Consider the following 26,058-nt stretch of genomic DNA (forward strand, 5'->3'; position numbering starts at 1 on the left):
CCAATACGTTGTATAAATTTATATTTTCAAAATTAAAACGAACAAACGTTTTGGATTCAAACATCTTTAATTTTCCAAGAGGAATACATATTTGTCTTGGTTTTTCTAGATTTTTAAATCAATTTCTTTATCAAAAAAACAGTTTTGGTTTTCTTAAGCAACAAAAAAAAACTTTTGCGATATTAAACAATTGAACCAAATCTGAAGAAGTTAAAACCAAATCGATCGGCATGGTAAACATTTCGAAAGGAATCTGTGGTAGTTCGGTTAATGACAAAAATATTACGTTTGGTACTTTTAAACTTTCCCTTAATACTGTTATACACACAAGAAATGATTGTAGTAAAATCAAAATAAGGAATTAATATAAGAGTTATTCTTAAAGAAGCACGGTAATATATAAAAAGTCTAGCTGAATTTGATTCATATATTAAAATAATTAAATGATTTTATAGATTTCAAAAGGTTTAAACTTGTTCTAACATGATTTAATGACAATTTCTTAGGGCAGTTTTCTTTAATAAGGTAAGAAAATTGGACGGTGTTAAAACAGGTGTCAAATAATAACAATAAAAAATTAAAAATTTAAGAATGAAATAAACTGAATTGGAAAATGTTTAAAAGAAATTTAAAATAACTAAAAACCCGCTTCAAGTATAAAAGTTAAAAAAGGTACGTACAGTGAAATTTTATTTAACTCTTAGATTTAAGTCTATATAGAAAATTTGAGAAAAAAGTAATCGTTCAAGGAAAGAAATTTAGTAAAAATCAATACAAATTATTATTGAAAATTTTAGAAAATTGAAACAAAAATAAACAAAAAAACCCGTTAATTGAAAAATTTTGTAAAAATTAATACAAATTATTATTTGAAAAATAAAAATTTACACACCAAAAATTGTAATAATAATAATAATCAGTAATTCTTAGTAGAGGTAGTTAAAAAATATAATTTAAGTTAATAAATTCCTATAAAAAATAAAATCGTTTATTGCTTTTGCTTTCTTGAGTAAATCATAAACTTTGCAGCTACTTAATCGTTCGTGGAATTAAATTATGATTTTTAAAACAATAATTTAAACAAACAAAAAATGAAAAATAATTTAAAAATAATAATCAACACTTAATTCGTAAATCTATTGAGCCGTTACTAAATTAACTTCTGTTTTCTTAAGTTCTTCCTCCTCTTTTTTTAAACGTTCTTCTTCTTTGCGTTCGTCTTCGATGGCCTTGCGATCCATAAACAATAGTGGGAACATGCCCACTAAACAACCAACCGTAATACCAATAATACGACCCTAAAGTGTTTTAAAAGAAATTATTTTTAATTTTAAATAAATTTATTTAGGATTTAAGTAAGAAACTTACATAGTTTGCAGCTTTACGACTAGATTTCATTTCCATTTGTATGGGTGTTAGATCGGGTGGCTTTAAACCCAAATATTCACAACCTCGTTCAACATAGAAAGCGGAACCAATGCCCAGCACATCACTAATGGTATTGCCCAAACCAGCTGCAGCCATTGTAGATATGCACATGAAAGTGCCAAATATGTGTTCAATATAGTCGCCCTGTAGAAAAAAATAAGAAGATATTAATTAATAAATCAATAATAAACAAACTTTAATTTGGGACAAACTTTTCTGTAGAAAAGTTAATTTAGACAAATTTTTCTATAGAAAAGTTCATTTGGGACAAACTCTTGTATATAAATGTTCATTTGGGACAAACTTTTCTATAGAAAAATTCATTTGGGACAAACTCTTGTATATAAAAGTTCATTTGGGACAAACTTTTCTATAGAAAAGTTCATTTGGGACAAACTCGTGTATAGAAAAGTTCATTTGGGACAAACTTTTCTATAGAAAACTTCATTTCGGACAAACTCTTGTATAGAAAAGTCCATTTGGGACAAACTTTCCTATAGAAAAGTTCATTTGGGACAAACTCTTGTATAGAAAAGTTCATTTGCGACAAACTCTTGTATAGAAAAGTTCATTTGCGACAAACTTTTCTATAGAAAAGTTCTGTTGGGACAAACTTTTCTATAGAAAAGTTCTGTTGGGACAAACTTTTCTATAGAAAAGTTCTGTTGGGACAAACTTTTCTATAGAAAAGTTCTGTTGGGACAAACTTTTCTATAGAAAAGTTCTGTTGGGACAAACTTTTCTATAGAAAAGTTCTGTTGGGACAAACTTTTCTATAGAAAAGTTCTGTTGGGACAAATTTTTCTATAGAAAAATTCTGTTGGGACAAATTTTTCTATAGAAAAGTTCTGTTGGGACAAATTTTTCTATAGAAAAGTTTGTCCCAAATGCATTTGGGACAAACTTTTCTATAGAAAACTGCATATGGGACAAACTTTTCTATAGAAAACTGCATTTGGAACAAACTTTTCTGTAGAAAACTTCATTTGGGACAAACTTTTCTATAGAAATCTTCATTTGGGACAAACTTTTCTATAGAAATCTTCATTTGGGACAAACTTTTCTATAGAAAACTTCATTTGGGACAAACTTTTCTATAGAAAACTTCATTTGGGACAAACTTTTCTATAGAAAACTTCATTTGGGACAAACTTTTCTATAGAAAACTTCATTTGGGACAAACTTTTCTATAGAAAACTTCATTTGGGACAAACTTTTCTATAGAAAACTTCATTTGGAACTAACTTTTCTATAGAAAACTTCATTTGGGACAAACTTTTCTATAGAAAACTTCATTTGGAACAAACTTTTCTGTAGAAAACTTCATTTGGGACAAACTTTTCTATAGAAATCTTCATTTGGGACAAACTTTTCTATAGAAAACTTCATTTGGAACAAACTTTTCTGTAGAAAACTTCATTTGGGAGAAACTTTTCTATAGAAAACTTCATTTGGGACAAACTTTTCTATAGAAAAGTTCCCTTGGGACTAACTTTTCTATAGAAAAGTTCCCTTGGGACTAACTTTTCTATAGAAAACTTCATTTGGGACAAACTTTTCTATAGAAAACTTCATTTGGGACTAACTTTTCTATAGAAAACTTCATTTGGGACTAACTTTTCTATAGAAAACTTCATTTGGGACTAACTTTTCTATAGAAAACTTCATTTGGGACAAACTTTTCTATAGAAAACTTCATTTCTGAAAAGTTCTGTTGGGACAAATTTTTCTATAGAAAAGGTTCATTTGGGAGAAACTTTTCTATGGAAAATTTCATTTGGGAGAAACTATACAAGAGTTTGGGACACACTTTTCTATAGAAAAGTTCATTTTGGACAAATTTTTCTAAAGAAAAGTTAATTTGGGACAAATTATGTCCCAAATAGATGTTTCTATAAAAAAAATTGTCTTAAATTGAATTTTCTATAGAAATTTGGTACAAATTTAGGTTTTCTATAGAAATATTTTTTACAACATTGATTTTTCTATAGAAAAATTTGGATTTTTTTATAAATAAATCAATTTAGGAGAAATTTCTTGTATAGAAAAAACAATTTGAGGCAAATTATTCTATAAAAGAAAACAATTTGTTCTATAGAAATATAAGATAAATTTATGAAATGAATATTTAATTTTTCAACTTACAGCAATGATCATGGTGAAATTGTCTAGGAAACCGAAACCCACAAATGGTACAGCATTTACAAAGAAAACTTTTGGGAAAAAGATTATGAAAATTACAAATTATTTGTTTTCTATTTTATATTATAATTGTTTAACTTACTTTTCCATAAATCCGAACTAGAAGGATTGGCAGCCTTTTCCGCTTTAATTAAAAAGTTTCATAAAAAAAATATAAACGAAAACATAGAAACGTTAAAAAAGTTTGTTTAACAAGTTTTTAAAATAAAAACAACCAATTTTTTTCAATTACACATAAAGTACAGTTTGTTAAATTTCATACACGAATTTTATTTAGATAGTGTTAAATTAGAGTTTTAATAGTTTTTGTTTTGAGTTTTGTTGGCCTTATTTGTCTAATTGTTTTAGTAAATTGTTTAAATTGTTAGTGTTGTTATAAAAGTTAAGTATATGTATGTTTACCGGCTTTCTTTTTCAACCAATCATCTGGGAAGGCACAAAACGATCCAGTTGGATCGACTTCACCCAAAGCGGGTACTTTGGATAGACGACCAAAGCGTGTACGCCATTGTGTAGCTGCTAGTTTTCCTGTTTAAGTGTTTGTTGAGTGTTTTAAACAACAATTAGAGGAAATTATTGTGTAGGTAGGTGTTTGTGATAGACAACATCAATAATTAGAAAAAAAGTTGTAGTTGTAGAAGAAGAAGAATGTGTTTATTTTTAAAGGTGTCATGAAAATAGAGAAAAAATAAAATCAAATTAAAATTTATAAATAAAATTATTTCCAAAATGCAAGCAAAAATTATATAAACTTAAAATAAGAATATTTAAATTATAGTTAACTAATCCTTGGTTTAAAAAAAATCAATTGTTTAAGTTTGGGATTAAATTATTTTGCAAACCAATAGCTTTTTCATTGAATCCTTTCAATCCTTTTATTATAAATACATTTTATTTCAATAAGTCCACCTCTAATCTCTTAAACAATTTAAAGCTTTAGAGCTAAAATAAAGAACCTTTTTGTATTAAGCGCTTATTTTGTTAGTTATTCATTTATTTAGGAATAAATAAATATGAACGACAAGTATCAAATGCCAGTAACTTAACCGACAAGCCATCACATAATTTTGTTGGAATATATACATAAATAACTTAACAATTCTGACAACGAATCCCTGAAATAAAGAATGCTTCTTCTATTCTTTATTTTATAAATTTTATGCCAGAGTTAAAAACACATAGAATTATACAAATTTCCTTTTTAAAATTCAACAATGTGGAAAATGTAGAACAAGATGTTAAAACTATGGCAAAGAAAAGTACAAAAACACACATTGAAAATACTAATGAACATACCAAACACAAACTTAAGTATAAAGAGTCTACACGAAATAGTTATTACAGAAGAAAACTGCAATAAAAATTGTCCCCAACCGGGGGTTGAACTCGCTATCTCATGGTTAGATTTATATTTGACTTGGCTAAAAAGTAATGTATTCAGGAAGTAGTTAAATGGTAGTTATATTTAAAATTGTGAATTTTTTTTCCAACAATGCAAACATATTTCTTTAAATTTTATTTTCTTTTCTTGTAAATACTCTGTGTTGCACCTACTTTAGTAATTGTTTGTATTAGTGTGTATTTTACTGCTCAAGAAAGGTAAGTACATTTAAACGAGTATTATGTTCATGAATTATACATTTTATAGGGGTTAGGCTGCCTTTGGTCGCCAAAAAATCCAATAAGGACAGATATATCTTTAGGAAATCAAATTAGGACAAATTTTCCTATATTTTTCTATAAAAAAAATCAATTTGGAACAAATTTTTCTATAGAAAAATCCATTTGGGACATAATTTTCTATAGAAAACTTCATATGGGACAATGAAGTTAGAAAGCTTCATTTGGGACAAACTTTTCTATAGAAAACTACATATGGGAAAAAAATTTTCTATAGAAAACTTCATTTGGAACAAAATTTTCTAGAGAACTTCATTTGGGGCAAAATTCACTTGGAACAAACTTTTCTATAGAAAACATGATTTGGGACATAATTTTCTATATAAAAATTCCTTTGGGACAAATTTTCTATAGAAAACTTCATATGGGACAAACTTTTCTATAGAAAACTACATTTGGGATAAAATTTTCTAAAGAAAACTTCATTTGGGATAAAATTTTCCAAAGAAAACTTCATTTGGGACAAAATTTTCTAAAGAAAAGTTCATTTGGGACAAACATTTCTATAGAGAAGTTCATTTGGGACAAACTTATCTAAAGAAAAGTTCATTTGGGACAAGCTTTTCTATAGAGAACATAATTTGGGACAAACTTTTCTATAGAAAACTTAATTTGGGACAAGCTTTTATATAGAAAACTTAATTTGGGACAAACTTTTGTATAGAAAACTTCATTTGGGACAAACTTTTCTATAGCAAAGTTCCTTTAGGACACAATTTTCTATGAAAAAGTACCTTTGGGACAAACTTTTCTATGAAAAAGTTCCTTTGGGACAAACTTTTCTATAGAAAAGTAAATTTGGGACAAACTTTTCTATAGAAAAGTGAATTTGGGACAAACTTTTCTTTAGAAAAGTGAATTTGGGACAAACTTTTCTATAGAAAATTGAATTTGGGACAAACTTTTCTATAGAAAATTGAATTTGGGACAAACTTTTCTATAGAAAATTGAATTTGGGACAAACTTTTCTATAGAAAAGAGAATTTGGGACAAACTTTTCTATAGAAAAGAGAATTTGGGACAAACTTTTCTATAGAAAAGTGAATTTGGGACAAACTTTTCTATAGAAAAGTGAATTTGGGACAAACCTTTCTATAGAAAAGTTGCTTTGGGACAAACTTTTCTATAGGAATGTTGCTTTGGGACAAACCTTTCTATAGAAAAGTGAATTTGGGACAAACTTTTCTATAGAAAAGTGAATTTGGGACAAACTTTTCTATAGAAAAGTGAATTTGGGACAAACTTTTCTATAGAAAAGTGAATTTGGGACAAACTTTTCTATAGAAAAGTGAATTTGGGACAAACTTTTCTATAGAAAAGTGAATTTGGAACAAACTTTTCTATAGAAAAGTGAATTTGGGACAAACTTTTCTATAGAAAAGTGAATTTGGGACAAACTTTTCTATAGAAAAGTGAATTTGGGACAAACTTTTCTATAGAAAAGTGAATTTGGGACAAACTTTTCTATAGAAAAGTGAATTTGGAACAAACTTTTCTATAGAAAAGTGAATTTGGGACAAACTTTTCTATAGAAAAGTGAATTTGGGACAAACTTTTCTATAGAAAAGTGAATTTGGGACAAACTTTTCTATAGAAAAGTGAATTTGGGACAAACTTTTCTATAGAAAAGTTCATTTGGGACAAACTTTTCTATAGAAAAGTTCATTTGGGACAAACTTTTCTATAGAAAAGTTCATTTGGGACAAACTTTTCTATAGAAAAGTTCATTTGGGACCAACTTTTCTATAGAAAAGTTCATTTGCGACCAACTTTTCTATAGAAAAGTTCATTTGGGACCAACTTTTCTATAGAAAAGTTCATTTGGGACCAACTTTTCTATAGAAAAGTTCATTTGGGACCAACTTTTCTATAGAAAAGTTCATTTGGGACAAACTTTTCTATAGAAAAGTGAATTTGGGACAAACTTTTCTATAGAAAAGTGAATTTGGGACAAACTTTTCTATAGAAAAGTGAATTTGGGACAAACTTTTCTATAGAAAAGTGAATTTGGGACAAACTTTTCTATAGAAAAGTGAATTTGGGACAAACTTTTCTATAGAAAAGTGAACTTTGGACAAACTTTTCTATAGAAAAGTGAACTTTGGACAAACTTTTCTATAGAAAAGTGAACTTTGGACAAACTTTTCTATAGAAAAGTTCATTTGGGACAAACTTTTCTATAGAAAAGTTCATTTGGGACAAACTTTTCTATAGAAAAGTTCATTTGGGACAAACTTTTCTATAGAAAAGTTCATTTGGGACAAACTTTTCTATAGAAAAGTTCATTTGGGACAAACTCTTCTATAGAAAAGTTCATTTGGGACAAACTTTTCTATAGAAAAGTTCATTTGGGACAAACTTTTCTATAGAAAAGTTCATTTGGGACAAACTTTTCTATAGAAAAGTTCATTTGGGACAAACTTTTCTATAGAAAAGTTCATTTGGGACAAACTTTTCTATAGAAAAGTTCATTTGGGACAAACTTTTCTATAGAAAAGTTCATTTGGGACAAACTTTTCTATAGAAAAGTTCATTTGGGACAAACTTTTTAAAGAAAAGTTCATTTGGGACAAAGTTTTCTATAGAAAAATCATTAAAATCACTTAAAAACTATATAAATTATAGACAATTTACTGAAAAATGTCAGTATTAATATCAATCATACGCACTGTGATACGAAAAAAATTAATATTTTCAAATATGTGGGTTATTTATCTATAGAAAAATAATATAGGGACATAATTTTCTACTAATATAATCAGTTCTATCTACAAAAGATCTATTTGGAAATTTTGCACATATTTTTTTTTCTTTTTTTTTTTTACATTTTTCATTTATTAAAAAAGTTATTCAAAACATTTTCTGCTATTCCTTTCATCACCTGCTGCCTTAAATATTCCCACAATATGTGTACATGGAGGCAGTTTTCTATAGTTGTACGAGCACTTAACTAATGTTTGTGACATTATGGATAATAGTTGGTTGGTTTAGTGAGTCTGTGGATATGAATTTTCAAAGCGAGTGAATGTGTGTTTATGCTTAAGACTGTTGACGTTTTAAAGCCTTTTTAATGATAACCATGCACTACTAATATTTGACTTGCTCATTTAGTTAGTTACGGATTATAAAAACAGATTTAAACAAATAACTTTTAATCAAAATTAAATTCAACAAAATATTACAATAATAAAAATCTCTAGGGTTTAACAAACGAGACAATAGTTATGTATAACTTGATATGTTTTATAAATTTAATTATAAGGAATTCTTTATATGTTTTATTGTTTAAAATTGTATTGATAAAATTTGTTTCCCCCACTGAAAATAAAAACATGTCCTTTAGAATCAACACATGTTATTACTTTCAATATTTAATGTAAAAACAACATTGTGTTTGTTCATTACCGCAGTTTATTTAATAATAATATATAAAAATAAAATAATAATTCATTTACAAATTGCCCTCAAGTACGTACAATACAAAAGAAGCCTTGCCTGTCAAGGCTTTTTTTATTTTTAATACAATTAAATAGTTTTATTTTTTTATACAACATTATTTTTAAAATGTATTTAATGATTTCTTTTGTAAATTGTTGATGGCTGGGAAACAGTAATGAAGTTACTCGGTGCGTATGATTAATGTTGTGCCTTTAAAATGTATGCAGCTGTATTTTATTACGTATACGCTTGAGTGTGTTTCCTTCTTTGCTCTCTCTCTCTCTTTCTTATTCTTTAGTTCGCCATATTTATTTAAGAGTATGTAGGTATGTATGTAAATATAAAAAGCTTTTTTATGTTGCTTATTAAATATTTATTTTATTATGTACTTAAATACATAAATAAATTTAAATGCTTCATTCATAACGTTATGCAAATGTCAAAATATATTTATGTATGTAGACAAACAAATATTCAAACATGCGTAAGTACTTATTGTAATACATACATTTTTAGTATTTATTTAGTTGTGTCCATTAAAACATTGAAGACAAAATGTCTACATTTACCAAGGACAACTGATGTTGACTCTTTTTTAAGTGATTTATTTAGGAAAAAAGAAAAATAAACACAGAAAACTGGTTTGTTGAGTTTAATTAAAATGGCGCCGGGAAAAACTCAAAGTTGCTAAAATGCTATGAGTAGAAACTTCATTACCAAGGGATAATGATAATAGATTTTTTTTTTAATTTTTAATATGGAATTGAAATACATATAAATTTAATGTCTTACATTTTTATAGAAAACAATGTCCAAATTACTTTTCGGTAAAAAACATTGTGAAAATTAATTTTTTATATTAAAACGTGTTTCAAAATTGATTTTTCTATATAAAAAAAATTATCCCAAATTGCTTCTACTAGAGATAAATGTTACACAATTTTTTTCAAAATCTATTTTTCTTGATTTTTATATAGACAATTTTTTCCCAAATTGATTTTTCTATGGAGAACTTAGTTCCAAATTTTTATATAGAAAAAATTGTCTCAAATGAATTTTTCTATAGAAAAATTTATGCAAATTGGATAGAAAAAATTAATTTTTCTATAGACAAGTTTGTCCCAAATGAACTTTTCCATAGAAAAGTTTGTCCCAAATTAACTTTTCCATAGAAAAGTTGGTCCCAAATGAACTTTTCCATAGAAAAGTTGGTCCCAAATGAACTTTTCTATAGAAAAGTTGGTCCCAAATGAACTTTTCTATAGAAAAGTTTGTCACAAATGGACTTTTCTATAGAAAAGTTTGTCACAAATGAACTTTTCTATAGAAAAGTTTGTCACAAATGAACTTTTCTATAGAAAAGTTTGTCACAAATGAACTTTTCTATAGAAAAGTTTGTCACAAATGAACTTTTCTATAGAAAATGAACTTAAATGAACTTTTCTATAGAAAAATTTGTCCCAAATTAACCTTTCTATAGAAAAATTTGTCCCAAATTAACCTTTCTATAGAAAATTTTGTCCCAAATAAACTTTTCTATAGAAAATTTTGTCCCAAATAAACTTTTCTATAGAAAAGTTTGTCCCAAATAAACTTTTCTATAGAAAAGTTTGTCCCAAATAAACTTTTCTATAGAAAAGTTTGTCCCAAATTAACTTTTCTATAGAAAAGTTTGTCCCAAATTAACTTTTCTATAGAAAAGTTTGTCCCAAATTAACTTTTCTATAGAAAAGTTTGTCCCAAATTAACTTTTCTATAGAAAAGTTTGTCCCAAATTAACTTTTCTATAGAAAAGTTTGTCCCAAATTAACTTTTCTATAGAAAAGTTTGTCCCAAATTAACTTTTCTATAGAAAAGTTTGTCCCAAATTAACTTTTCTATAGAAAAGTTTGTCCCAAATTAACTTTTCTATAGAAAAGTTTGTCCCAAATTAACTTTTCTATAGAAAAGTTTGTCCCAAATTAACTTTTCTATAGAAAAGTTTGTCCCAAATTAACTTTTCTATAGAAAAGTTTGTCCCAAATTAACTTTTCTATAGAAAAGTTTGTCCCAAATTAACTTTTCTATAGAAAAGTTTGTCCCAAATTAACTTTTCTATAGAAAAGTTTGTCCCAAATTAACTTTTCTATAGAAAAGTTTGTCCCAAATTAACTTTTCTATAGAAAAGTTTGTCCCAAATTAACTTTTCTATAGAAAAGTTTGTCCCAAATTAACTTTTCTATAGAAAAGTTTGTCCCAAATTAACTTTTCTATAGAAAAGTTTGTCCCAAATTAAATTATAGAAAAGTTTGTCCCAAATAAACTTTTCTATAGAAAAGTTTGTCCCAATTGGATTTTTCTTTAGAAAAATTTGTCCCAAATATTTTTTCTATATAAAAATTTGTCCCAAATAGATTTTTTATATAAAAATTTGTCCCAAATAGATTTTTCTATAGAGAACTATGTCTCAAATAGATATTTCTTGAGAAAAATTTGTCCCAAATGGATTTATCTTTAGAAAAATTTGTCATACATGGAATTTTCCATTGACAAATTTTTCTCAAATTGATTTTTCTATAGAAAACTTTGTCCCACTATGATGTTTCTATAGTTTTCCATTAAAATATTTGTCCCAAATGCATGGTGATATGTTTAAATTACATTATTACCTCTTAAGCCTTAAAATATGCCTCATTAAAGTGTTTAAAACATTTATTTCCAGAAACAGATTTTCAAATTTCAATCAATTACTAAAACATTTACAATTTTCCAATCCTCTTAAAATTACATAAACTACAACATAAACATTACAACAGTTTCATTTATAATTTGCAAATTAAATTTTGTTTTTGTGCAGCGTAGAAACCGAATGTTATAATTAACTTTATAGACAACAAGTGTAACTCAGTAATTAATGCCAAGAATACTTGTCGAAATCATTATATATCTCCTTAACAACACAGTTACATCTCTTACACACTCTCTGTCTCTCTCTTTCTCACTCTCTCCTTTCACTGCTAACTGTATAGGTAACAGGAAAGTAAACACAAACATATTTATATACAGGCAAGCAAACAAACAAAAAAAACTTTTTCATTTCCGGCAGCTGTGTTCAAATAAGAAGAATTTAACATATAAATACAATGAATACGTTTCGTTCACGTTTTGTTAAACATTTAATAACTTAAGTTGGAAAATGTTTATAGCAATTTAACAGTTAAATATTTATAATGAGGTTTTTGCACGTGTAAGTAAAATTTTGTTTGTAATAAAATTTGCTTTTAAACCTATAAATTTATTATTTTTGTAATAAGAAACTTTTTCTATTAAAAACAGTTAAAGTTAAAGAAATATATAATTTTAACAGGTGTTAAAATTTCGATAATCAAGAGTAATACACACTACAATAAGTTGAATAGGAGTTTTTCCTTTCAATTTGTTTTGTGTCTACATTCGAATGCATCATGAATAAAACATTGAGCAAACAAACATGTTTAGACATGTTTAAACTTTTAAAAGCATTTGTAAGCGTATGTCAGATGTTTGTGTGTGTGCCCCAGAAAGAGTGTAAGTTGTAATAGAATTCAAATAGATAAACATTATATAAGGAATTGAAATACATATTTGAATTTTCAATTTGTATCTGTGTTGTTGTTATTTTTGTTTCTTGCTTTTATTGTTTTACCCAAAAATACTTTTGGGTTTGTAGATATATGCTTATATGCTTAAATGTAGTTGTATTTGAGTCTACTTATTTGTATACCTTTAGTAATATTTGCTTATTTATACACATAGATACAAACGAATACTGTAGGTATACTCTACATGTTGCATACCTCAAGTAACAAACTATAAAAGTAGAAACTTAGAGACATTTACATAAATACGTGGAGCATTTTAAAAGTAAACTGAAAATCGGAAAGTAGACTAAACAACATTTTAGAATTATTAACTTTTTAAACTCAAATACAACTTTTTTGTAAAACATATTAAGTAGCTTTTATAAAAAATTGGATTTTTAACAAGAAATAAAATATATGTACTGATTTTTCCCAATTTCGGGAAACAATGTTAATACCAGAGGTTTTTTATAATGCAGCGTTTTTGCGAAATATTTATGCAAATCTATCTATATGTATATATAAAAATGAATGGTCCATGTATGTAATGTTATCACGTGAGAACGGCTGGAGCGATTTGGCTGATTTTTTTTATTCGATTCGAAATTTTCAGGAGATGGTTTGTAAAGAAAAAAAAAATAAAAAATTTCGGCTAAAACCGGTTTTTTTTAGTCCAGTAATAAAAAAAGCCCCCTAAAGTATGCCGTACAAATTTTGATATTTTATTTGCTAATAAATAAGAACAGGCAGGTGTATGTGGGTTGGAGAAACTTAAAGAACTAACTTTAGTAAATGCCACCAGGCGAAGCTGGGGCGGTCAACTAGTTTTTAATAAAACTTTGAATTTTTTATATTTTTATATTTAGATATTTTCGGAAATTTTCAAATTTTTTATCTCATATCTTGCAAACAATTTTGATTTATTCTCTGAGGCAAAGTTGTAGAACAAAAATAAACATATATAGTAAAATCAGAAAAACTTCATCTTCAAGAAGAAAATCGCAAAAAACTTAAAAAATTCGATTTTTTGTTTACCTTTTTTCCCTGTTCAGGTCCATAGGTAGCAAACCGTTCAAAATTCAAGGAAACAATCAACTACCTAAGATCTCAATAAATAACTTTCTAGAACATATAAACTATTAAATTACTATAAGATGAAGATGAAGTTTTTAAAAAGCAAACAATTTCTTGTTAAAAGATAATGTGAATTAAAGAAACCAATAGGAGTCCTTGTATAATACTTTGTGATGAATCTTAGTATCTTATGAAGAAACCTTTTTATGTGAAAAACTATTGTTTTGGAAAAATTGTTTGTGAAAAGCTATTTTTTGGAGAAAAAAGCTGTTTTATGTGAACTTACGATCGCGAACGTGACTCGCTTTGATTATCAAAATAAACTATTTAGTGTGTTTTTTAAATGCACTAACTTGTTCTTTAGTTAAAGCCACTAAATTTTGATTTGAATTAAAATATTCAGCCACTTTATTAGAACAATGTCGAAGTACTGATAAACGATAATTTAGGTACCGGAACGCGACATTGGAACATGAACAAAATCATATTAAAAATTTAATGTTAAACCTGTTTTATGTGAACTTATGATCGCGAACGTGACACGCTTTGATTATCAAAATAAACTATTGAGTGTGTTTAATAAATGCAGTTACTTGTTCTTTAGTTAAAGCCAAAAATTTTGATTATAATTAAAATTTTCAGCCACTTTATTAGAACAATCTTGGAGTACTTTTAACAAAAGATGATTTAGGTACCGGAACGCGACATTGGAACATGAACAAAATCATATTAAAAATTTAATGTTAATCCTGTTTTATGTGAACTTACGATCGCGAACGTGACAAAATATCAAAATAAACTATTTAGTGTTCTTATTAAATGCAGTAACTTGTTCTTTAGTTAAAGCCAAAAATTTTGATTTTAACTAAAATGTTCAGCCACTTTTAGAACAATCTCAGAGTACTGATAACAAACGGTGATTTAGGTACCGGAACGCGACATTGGAAAATGAACAAAATCATATTAAAAATATACCGTTAATCCTTTATTCGGCCTCTTTTTATACCCTTCGTGAGAAGGGACAACCTCGATTTTTGACCTATATCTGGATTACGAAGTCATTAATATAGACAATATGGATATCTAATGATAGATATTTCAAAGACCTTTGCAACGACGTATATAAGACCATAGTAAGTTGGACCTACAATGGGTCAAAATCGGAAAAATATTTTTTAATCCGAATTTTTTTTTTCACCTAAAGTTTTTTTTCGCTAAATATTAAAAAAAAAATTGAAAAAACAATTCGAAAATTTTTTAAAAAAAACATTTAAATTTAAAAAAATAATTCGAAAAAAAATAAATAAATTTTGTTTACCTGAAATTTTACGCAAATTTGTTTGGTATTGAAAATAAGCAAAATCTAAGACGATCTAGTTATATCCGATCGTCTGTCTGTTGAAAACAACATAAGACCCAAACAAAAGGAGGTAGCTAGCCGAAATTTTCCGCAAATTTGTTTCACCCGGAATACTGTTTTAGCAGTCATAAATATGTCGATTATGCGGCAATCCCGATAAAATTTTGCACAAATTAGTTCTAAGTACTCTGAAATTATACTATAAAGTATCGGGCAACATTTGTCTCTAGTTCCCATATAAGGCCGCACTCAGCAAATGATTTGAACATTCATAATTGTCTTATAATATTGTCTTCATATTTTATATGAACCTAAAGCAAATGCATCAACTCTGAAAGTGATTCTGATATTTTTGGGCGTTTCAAACATCAGTACAAATGCATTATACCCTTCCCACTATGGTGGTGTAGGGTATACAAATAAACTAGGACCAAAACAATTAATTTATTTTTGCGTTTTGGTGAAATTTTATTTTTTAAATTCGCTTAATACGCGATTTTTTTTTAATTTTAATGATTTTAACTATATTTAGGGAAATATTATGAAATAAGAGTTTTTTTAAATTTTAGCGATTTTAATTTTTGAAAAATTTGGCGATTTTTTTTTATAGTTTTTAAAATATTTTTAGTGAAATTTTATGAAATTAACATATTTTGAAATAAGGTTTTTTTTTTGAAATTTTTGCGATTTTGATTTTTGTAAAATTTGGCGATTTTTTTTTTAATGTTTTCAAAATATTGTTACGAAATTGTACTTGAATTCAAATATAACGATTTTAAGGGCTGATTTAAAAGTAGCATAATGCTTTCAAATAACAGTGCTGTAATAGAAAACTGTAACATATCTGTGGGCATTATTAAATAAAAGCTTTCAGTTGATTTGATCGTAAGTTGGCAACGCTGTATTCGAATTCGAATATTCAGTTAAAGAACATTGTAGAAAGTACACCACAGATGGCGTATGTATTAGTAAGATCTAGAATATTCGAATTTTGACAGTTAAAGAACAGTCTAGAGTGCAGATGGCAGTGTTATAAATAGTGGCAGAGGTTGCAGTCGTGAGTCAGAGACGCTTTTCGAATAAACATCAACTGTGTGCCTTAAAGTGTGTTGTGTTTTTCAAGTAAATTCGTGTACATTATAAATTGTGTCTGTATTTCTGCGAATTTACAAACGTGTATAAAAAACATTGAGTGACTATTTAATTATGTTGTTGTTGTATATTTTTAAATAAATAATTTAAACTACTAAACGGCTTTTATTTCCAATCAAAATTATCCGGTTTATTTAAAGGATATAAACTAACGTTTTGAAAAGGTTAAAACGTAACAATATGAAATTTTTGTTAACTGTATTCTTTCTGAAGTAGCGACTTATGAAATTAGGGATTTTTGGTGAATTTTTAGGTTTCTAGTGAAATTAACGATATTTTTTGGTGAAATTTGTTTGTAAAATTATTCGCAAGTATTCCCTGAATTTTAGCGATTTTTTTTAAAATTATTGAAAATTTTTCTTTAGTTGATTGATTAAATTTGATTTTTCAGCAGATATTGTAAATTTTATCTCAACACCATCTTGTATCATCATCTTTTTGAAAATTTATAATGGAATACGACGACAAAGAAATATAAAAATTCGCATTCTCTAGCTGTTCCTTTCGGTTAACAGTTTTGTAAAAAAAAAATGTCACTTAATAAAGAATTGCACCTCGCACTAAACACTAACCTTCACAGTCAATTTGATAACGTTTCGTATAAGGTAAATTTGTTTGCAACCTTTATAGTCAATTCTATTCGAACTTGTACGGTATTGATTGGTTTGAGGTGGCAATAATAGAGAAATACACATAGAGCGGAAACTAGAAAAAAAAACTCAAACAAAAAAATTACTCAAACTTATAAAACATACGAGTGTTGTTTTTGTTTTCACATTCTCACCACTTTGGTTTTTGACAACTGAGTTAGGTCTCTGTTTGGAGAGTTTCCCATCTATGTGTATTCATCTATGCTGGCAATACTCAGTTTATGGTTCACAAAATTTTAGTAGAATATTTTATATTGTAGTTTTGCAATTTTTATTTTACTAATACACAGAGAAGCCAAGCAATATTACTAATATTTACTATAAAATACAAATAAACATTTATTGTTATTTGAATTTTTTATTTTATTTTTTCTATTCAAATAAAATTTTATGATTTTTATACATAAAGTGGTATGATTTTGTACATTTCTTGTAGCCAGTTGGAAGTTTTACTTTGCTACAAACTTCTTCATCAGTTTCCATATCAAAAATCTAATGAATTTTTTTAATTTTCTTAACGCAGTTATTAGCATTTGTTTGTAAAATTTTTAAGCTGATAACATTAACATTGAAGCTTCAAGAAGCTCTAGAATTTGAATATTCTAGTTTTGTCATTCATGAAGCTACTGGAAAGAAGATGGCGCTGTGTATTAATAGTGGCAGAGATTGCAGTAGGTAGTTAGTTTATCATAGACGATGTTGGAATTAACATCAACTGCATTCTTGTACATTATAAATTGTGTAATTTTAGTGTGTGTATTACTGTGAATTATTTAAACTGTTGTTGTGTAACTTTTAATAAATAAAGAGTTGTTACAATTTTAAACTAATAAACTGCTTTTATTTGCAATCAAAACTATGCGGTTTATTTAAAGGAAATAAACCACCTTTTTTAAAAGGTAAAAATGTAACAATATCGACACATTGCTGATTTTGTCAGTTTGACATTTGACCAAATAAGTGAGAACTGAAGAGAAGTTTAATTAAGTTTTGTTTTAAGTTAGCTGAAACTTCAAATTTCCATTTGGGTTATTTTAAATTTCGCTTAACGGAAGGTAGATTTTGTATTAATTTATTCATTTAATCTGTGCAGTATTTATTTTTTATTGTATGCATTTTATTTGTGTTACTATATTTATTTTATATGATTGACATTTTGCAGAGTGTATGTATAATTGTTTATTTATTGAATTCAATAAATGTTGTGTCATGTGTTTTTTGGTTTTAATTTCTAACAATTATGCGCATATAAAATTGAATGGTATAAAATGATTGATTAAATATCTTGACATTAAGGATTTGACTGACAGTTTCGGTTGGTTAAAATTTGTTGAAACTTTAAACGGAAATTAAAATAAAATAGTGGAAGAGAAAAAAACAATTTAGAATAAATGGTTTCTTTGAAAAAAAATTGTGCAAATTTTGCATTTGTTTTAGTAATCAAACATAAATTTATTATAATTAAAACCTTTTTAACAACAAAAAATCTTTATAAATTAATGTTTTTCTGCTTTTTAACGTTTATATATTAAATTTAAACCCTTTTAATATTTAAACAACTAAAAAAAGTAACCTCTGTTTAGTTTTTATCTTTATTGTGGTTAACATTTTACTTAATTAACTACCAAGTAGCCCAGGAGAATTCTTTAGGTCACATTTTTTGGTGGTAGAATTTCTAATTATACTCCAAAGAATATTTTGCTACTTTTGTTAAATTATTCATTACAGTGAATAACTAAAAATTTGGTTGGAAACAAAAACGAGGAAAAAATATAAAACAGCGTAAAAAGACAGTGGCATTACAGAGTAGGTTTTTAAACAAACAAACTGTATGTTACTTGTCCAGCTCTAAAAATGTTATATATAGACATTTCCATAGAGAGGTCGAACACTGGTCGACACTGGCCGAAAATAAAAATGTTCATAAACACATGAATTTTTGCTAACATTAGTTTGTTACGTTTTTACCTTTTAAAAACGCTGGTTTATTTTTTTTTAAATAAAACGGATACTTTTGATTGCAAATAAAAGCAGTTTATTGGAATATAATTTTTAACAACTCTTTATTTATTTAAATTTAGACAACAATTTAAATAGTCACATTCTTTTAATGTAAACACTTTAAAAACTAATTTTATAATGTACTAGTTGACCGCCCCCGGCTTCGCCCGGTAACATTTACTAATGTTAGTTCTTCAAGTTTCTCCAACCCACATACTCCTTCCTGCCTGTTCTTATTTATTTGCAAATAAAATATCTAAATTTGTACTGCATACTTTAGGGAGCTTTTTTATTACAGTTGACTGGATTCAAAAAAAAAAAAAGATTTTTACATTTTTCTAAAGGCTGGCGAAAATGAGTTCTATTTTTTGTCACTTTCGCGATACCATATTTATTTCTAATATATTGGAAACAACTAGTGCTTCTAATATGTTATCAAAAAATGTAAATAAGAAAAAAAAATATTCAGATTTCTTTATTTATTTCACTTCAAATGTGTACAAATGTCGCGTTCGTGATATTAGAATTCAGATTATCATTACTAAAATTTTCAAAACTTTAAATTCTTTTAGAATATATGTATTTCAACAATAATATTTCAAATTTTGAGTTACGAATGTCACGTGACAAATAACAATAAAGGTTGTAAAATAAATCATTTCAACAATACAACTCTCAATTGATAGCTACGTTATTATATTAAATTTTTGTAATTCCTTGATTTCTAAATTTTTCTAGAGGCTGCCGTAAACGAGTTTTATTTTTTGTCACGTTCGGGATACCATGTTTATTGTTAATATATTGGAAACAACTAGTGCTTCTAATATGTTATCGAAAAATGTAAATAAGAAAAAAAAATATTCAGATTTCTTTATTTATTTCACTTTAAATGTGTACAAATGTCGCGTTCGTGATATTAGAATTCAGCTTATCATTACTAAAATTTTCAAAACTATAAATTCTTTTAGAATATATGTATTTGAGCAATAATATTTAAAATTTCGCTTTACGAATATCACGTGACAAATCATAATAAAGGTTGTAAAATAAATAATTTCAACAATACAACTCTCAATTGATAGCTACATTATTATATTAAATGTTTGCAATTTCTTGATTTCTGAATTTTCCTAGAGGCTGTCGAAAATGAGTTCTATTTTTTGTCACGTTCGGGATACCATGTTTATTGCCAATATATTGGAAACAACTAAACGACAAAACCTATATTTTGCACTTAACATAGTGCTACAAATATACTATCGAATGTTAAAAATACTGATTTGTTTCACTTCAAAAGCGTACAAATGTCGCGTTTGTGATATTATAATTCAGTTTATCATTACTAAAATTTTCAAAACTATTAATACTTTTAGAATATAAGTATTTGAACAATTATATATCTAATTTCGCATTAAGAATGTCGCGTGACAAACAAATTTTTCAACAATACAACTCTCAATTGATAGATACGTTATTATATAAAATTTTTTTCAGTAAATTATGGTGCAATTCACAGATTTTTGCATTTTTCTAGAGGCTGCCGAAAACGAGTTCTATTTTTGTCACGTTCGGGATACCATGTTGTAAACAACTAGTCAACAAAATCTATATTTTCCACCTAAACATAGCGCTACAAATATGCTGTCGAACAATGTAAATAAGAGTTAGATATCTTTTCACTTTAAAGGCGTACAAATGTCGCGTTCGTGAATTTAGAATTTTAAATTTAGCTTAACTTACCTAAAATGTTCAAAACTATTATATCTTTTAGAATATATGTATTTGAACAATAATATTTCACAATTCCTCTAAATTGTCTTGACCTAAGATACTCTTACATAAATCATCAAACATATTTTATAACAGTTTCTTTCAATTCTCTTTTTTTCATTTTCTTTTATACAATTGAACATTTTCTGTTTCCTTTTTGAAATGTCATCTCTAGCTTAAAAGCCTGTTAATGACATTTGTGTTAAGTCAAGTCCTCTATATATTTCCATTTTGTTTTCATACCTGACAAAACAATAAACAATAATTTTATTTGACACCTTGAGATACAGAAAAAAAAGAGAAATATAAGCAACTGAAAGTGAGCATTCATACAGAAAACAATTTTCTTTTCAATAAATGAAAATCATCTTAAACATTTTAATTAAAAGGCAGCAACAAATAAACAAAATGAACAGAAATTCTAACATGTTTCTTGTTAATTTGCTTAGAAAGAAATATGAAACATTTCTCTATCCCTCTAAAAAACAAATACATATTTCTTTTTCAACATTTAAAATGTTTCCCAGAATTTGAAGGTTAAAAAAAGCTAAAATTTTTCCATTTGTATATCCTTTCATGTCATGCATGTCTTAATACATTATTGTCATTTGAGTGATGGCAGACAGACTGATATTTTTTTGTTCTAACATCCTTTTTAACACAAAATTGATGATGATGTTCATGTGCATGTTTTTTGTAGTTTAATTTTTGAGTACTTTCCCCAGTAATCTTCTTGTTTCAAGTGGGATTATGGCTTAGTTAAACATTTCCTCAGAGAATGACCTTAGTTTTTGTATGCTAGTAAAAGTTTTTTCATGTTATTGAAACTTTAATACATATTTTTTCATATTATTATACATTGTAGTTTTCTTTTATGGTTTAAAGTTTCTAAAATTTGTTTTAAATAATTAATTAACAGTTTAAGTTTGTTGCTTTCGAAATAGAAGTGAGGAGTTTGTCGTAGCTGGTTATAGCAATAACCATTTGGGAACATTTTTAATTTTAAATTGCGTGTATCTCAGCAGCCTTAAATTAATTAAAAATAGAGGTTTTGAAGGCAAACAGATTTTACTTTTAATAGCTTCTAGACGCCATGAAAAGCAGCAATTATCTTAGTAAATGTTAATGTAAATTAAAGAAGCCAATAGGGGTCCCATAACATTGTGTTGTGATGCATCTTAGCATGTTGTGAAAAAACGTTTTTAAGTGAAAAACTTTTGTTTTAGAAAGTTCTTTGTGAAAAACAATTTTTTGGAGAAAAAAAAAACAGTTTTATGTGAACTTACGATCGCGAACGTGACACGCTTTGATTATCAAAGTAAACTATTTAACTTGTTATTTAGTTAAAGTCACTAAATTTAGATTTTAATTAAAATTTTCAGCCACTTTATTACAACAATGTCGAAGTACTGATAACAAACGATGATTTAGGTACCGGAACGCGACATTGGAACATGAACAAAATCATATCGCGAACGTGACCCGCTTTGATTATCAAAATAAACTATTGAGTGTGTTTAATAAATGCAGTAACTTGTTCTTTGGTTCAAGCCACTAAATTTTTATTTGAATTAAAATATTCAGCCTTTTTATTAGAACAATGTCGAAGTACTTATAACAAACGATGATTTAGGTACCGGAACGCGACATTGTAACATGAACAAAATCATATTAAAAATTTACCGTTAATCTTGTTTTATGTGAACTTACGATCGCGAACGTGACACGCTTTGATTATCAAAATAAGCTACTTAGTGTGTTCATTAAATGCAGTAACTAAATTTTCATTTGAATGAAGATATTCCGCCACTTTATTAGAACAATCTCGGAGTACTATTAACAAATGAAGTTTTAGGTATGGGAACGCGACATTGGAACATGAACAAAATCATATTAAAAATGTATCTTTAATTCTGTTTTATGTGGACTTACGATCGCGAACGTGACAAGCTTTGATTATCAAAATAAACAATTAAGTGTGTTTAATAAATGCAGTAACTTGTTCTTTAGTTAAAGCCACTAAATTTTGATTTGAATTAAAATATTGAGCCACTTTATTAGAACAATGTCGAAGTACTGATAAACGATGATTTAGGTACGGGAACGCTACATTGGAACATGAACAAAATCATATTAAAAATTTACCGTTAATTCTGTTTTATGTGAACTTACGATTGCGAACGTGACACGCTTCGATTATCAAAATAAACTATTGAGTGTGTTTAATAAATGCAGTAACATGTTCTTTAGTTAAAGCCACAACATTTTAATTTGAATTAAAATATTCAGCCACTTTATTGGAACAATCCCGTAGTACTATTAACAAACGATGTTTTAGGTACGGGAACGCGACATTGGAACATGAACAAAATCATATTAAAAATTCAATGTTAATCCTCTTTTATGTGAACTTACGATCGCGAACGTGACAAAATATCAAAATAAACTATTAAGTGTTCTTATTAAAAGCAGTAACTTGTTCTTTCGTTAAAGCCACTAGATTTTGATTTGAATTAAAATATTCAGCGTCTTTATTAGAACGATCTCGGAGCACTGATACCAAACGATGTTTTAGGTACTGGAACGCGACATTGGAACATGAACAAAATCATATTAAAAATTTACCGTTAATCCTGTTTTATGTGAACTTACGATCGCGAACGTGACACACTTTGATTATCAAAATAAACTATTGAGTGTGTTTAATAAATGCAGTAACATGTTCTTTAGTTAAAGCCACTAAATTTTGATTTGAATTAAAATTATCATCCACTTTATTGGAACAATCCCGGAGTACTGATAACAAACGATAATTTAGGTACGGGAACGCGACATTGGAACATGAACAAAATCATATTAAAATTTTAATGATAATCCTGTTTTATGTGAACTTACGATCGCGAACGTGACAAAATATCAAAATAAACTATTTAGTGTTCTTATTAAATGCAGTAACTTGTTCTTTAGTTAAAGCCAAAACTTTTGTTTTTAATTAAAATTTTCAGCCACTTTTAGAACAATCTCGGAGTACTGATAACGGTGATTTAGGTACCGGAACGCGACATTGGAACATGAACAAAATCATATTAAAAATATACCGTTAATCCTTTATTCGGCCTCTTTTTATACCCTTCAAGCTTGTCATTCCGTTTGTAATTTCCACAATATAATTTTCCGACCCTATAAAGTATATATATTCTGGATCCTTATAGATAGCGGAGTCGATTAAGCCATGTCTGCCTGTCTGTTGAAATCAACTTTCCAAAGCCCTCAAATAACTTTCATACAAGATTTGCATAAATCAATAGCTTCGGAATTCTTCCGACTCAATTGCTATTTAAAATCGAGAAAATCGGTCCTCAAATGGCTGAGATATTAGGAAAAAAACCAGGACTACATCGATTTTTTACCTACTTTTGACCTATATCTGGATAACTAAGTCATTAATATAGACAATATGGATATCTAATGATAGATATTTCAAAGACCTTTGCAACGATGTATATAAGACCATAGTTAGTTGGACCTACAATGGGTCAAAATCGGAAAAAATATTTTTTAATCCGAATTTTTTTTTTTACTAAAAGTTTTTTTTCGCTAAATATTAAAAAAATTTAAAATTTAAAAAAAACAATTCAAAAATTTTTTTTTCCAAAACAACTTTGAAAAAAAATTTGTTTACCTAAAAATATTTGAAATTTTTATTTTGAAGTATAATTTGGTGAAGGGTATAAAAGATTCGGCACAGCCGAATAGAGCTCTATTACTCATACGTCTAATATTAATTAAAAGAGCGTATGAGTAATATTAATATTACTTATATGTTTTTAGAACATTTTCTATTATTTTTTTTAGCATTCTTAATTACCAAATTTTAATTTTCCACCAGAGATTAAGGAGAAAAAGGGTCGCTATTAAGAAAAAGTCTTCTTTTGAAACCTACTACAACATATTATATATGTTAATTTTGAAGCCATGTGTACATCCTGTTAATTATGCATTTTTAATTTTGCTACCATAAATTAAAACCCATTTTCAAATTGTTTTATGGCCCTCCCTACAGTGTTTTATGATCCCAACAATGTCTGCGTAGAAATAAAAGAAGACATTATAATGAGAAAATAAAAATAACATATTGCGAAACCATTTATTTGTAGTCATCATCATCATCATCGTCAGTATTAAACACTTTAATTTAACGACACCAACCAACATTGAGGTCCTTTATTTTCTTCTTTAGCTGGAGTAAAAGGTCATAATAAAGCTTAAACAAAATGTTAAAATACACACACGCTTTTACGTTTATTTGACTTGGATAATTTATCTACACTCTCAAAGTACCCAAAAAAATATATTTAAAAAAGACAAATTGAAATTGTAACACACTTTATGGGACCCACCCTGGAAACAAGAAATATTGTGTTTATTTGACTGAATCCTGCAGTACCTTTGAGATTGAGTGTGTGTGTCTCAGTATTAGGATGATCCTAAAGATACTTAAATACCGTCATAAAAAGTTTCCTTAGACAACCAATATTTTCTTTCAGGTTTACCCTTAAACATTTTTGTGTATGTATAAAGCAACAGGCAGGCAGTCAACTCCCTGCCTGCCTTGGAGTATATTGTATTAGCATATGCTTGATGCTTCTTTTCTTTTCACCATATTATTACCTCTTGTTGCTGCTTCTGCTCTAAAATTCAGTTTAAAAATACAAAAAGATTTTATAAATATTCCAACATTTTGCCTCCGCTCTATGTCTTTGGTTTGTTAGTAAGTTCCAGGGTTAACATTTGCTTTGTACCATGAAAAGTAAATGTTGCTGTTTGTTTTTTTTATTTTTATTCACCCATCATGGATTTTATTTTATATAGTTAATGTATATTTTCTTTTTATTATTTGCTTTCTTTTGCACTTTTTCTTAAAAATTTATGCTCTCAACATTTTAGTAGATTTCTTTTATTGTTTGTAAGGAGAATTTTATTTAATTAGTTCTGGGTGAAATGTTAATTTTGTGTTAAGGATTGATTTAATAATTTAAATTTTGTAAAGGAGAGTTTTAGAGATTGTAGTCAAAAAAATGTTTTAATTAAGTTATTTGTGATACAAATCTAATAAAAAGATTTATTTTTGTTATGTCATGTAATTTATTTATGTTCTATGTCTATACCTGATAATTTTTATACCCTTCAACTTCGTGTGATGGGTATATACATATAAGTTTGTCATTTCGTTTCTATATATATTCTGGATCCTCATAGATAGCGGAGAATCATATTAAAAATTTACCGTTAATTCTGTTTTATGTGAACTTACGATAGCGAACGTGACCCGCTTTGATTATCAAAATAAACTATTTAGTGTTCTTCTTAAATTCAGTAACTTGTTCTTTAGTTAAAGCCACTAAATTTTGATTTGAATTAAAATATTCAGCCACTTTATTAGAACAATGTCGAAGTACTTATAACAAACGAACAAAATCATATTAAAAATTTAATGTTAATCCTGTTTTATGTGAACTGACGATCGCGAACGTGACCCGCTTTGATTATCAAAATAAACTATTTAGTGTGTTTAATAAATGCAGTAACTTGTTCTTTAGTTAAAGCCACAACATTTTGATTTTAATTAAAATTTTCAACCACTTTATTGGAACAATCCCGGAGTGCTATTAACAAACGATGTTTTAGGTACCGGAACGCGACA

The 26,058-nt window shown here is 27.3% G+C and overlaps 1 protein-coding gene across 1 annotated transcript in view; it reads right to left on the bottom strand.

The window, feature by feature from the left end:
* Window positions 1-655: 655 nt before the first annotated feature.
* The window catches only part of LOC135950948 (uncharacterized), a 61,832-nt gene continuing 36,429 nt past the window's right edge, over window positions 656-26,058 (bottom strand). The window contains exons 2-6 of the mRNA XM_065500482.1: window positions 4,033-4,158; window positions 3,713-3,754; window positions 3,574-3,641; window positions 1,369-1,572; window positions 656-1,298 (exon numbers count right to left, since the gene is read on the bottom strand). Of these exons, the coding sequence (XP_065356554.1) occupies window positions 1,137-1,298; window positions 1,369-1,572; window positions 3,574-3,641; window positions 3,713-3,754; window positions 4,033-4,158 (602 nt within the window). The 3' untranslated portion in view covers window positions 656-1,136. The remainder of the gene's footprint in view (window positions 1,299-1,368; window positions 1,573-3,573; window positions 3,642-3,712; window positions 3,755-4,032; window positions 4,159-26,058) is intronic.

This window comes from Calliphora vicina, chromosome 2 (genome assembly GCF_958450345.1).
Source record: "Calliphora vicina chromosome 2, idCalVici1.1, whole genome shotgun sequence".
NCBI classification, from domain to species: Eukaryota; Metazoa; Arthropoda; class Insecta; order Diptera; family Calliphoridae; genus Calliphora; species Calliphora vicina.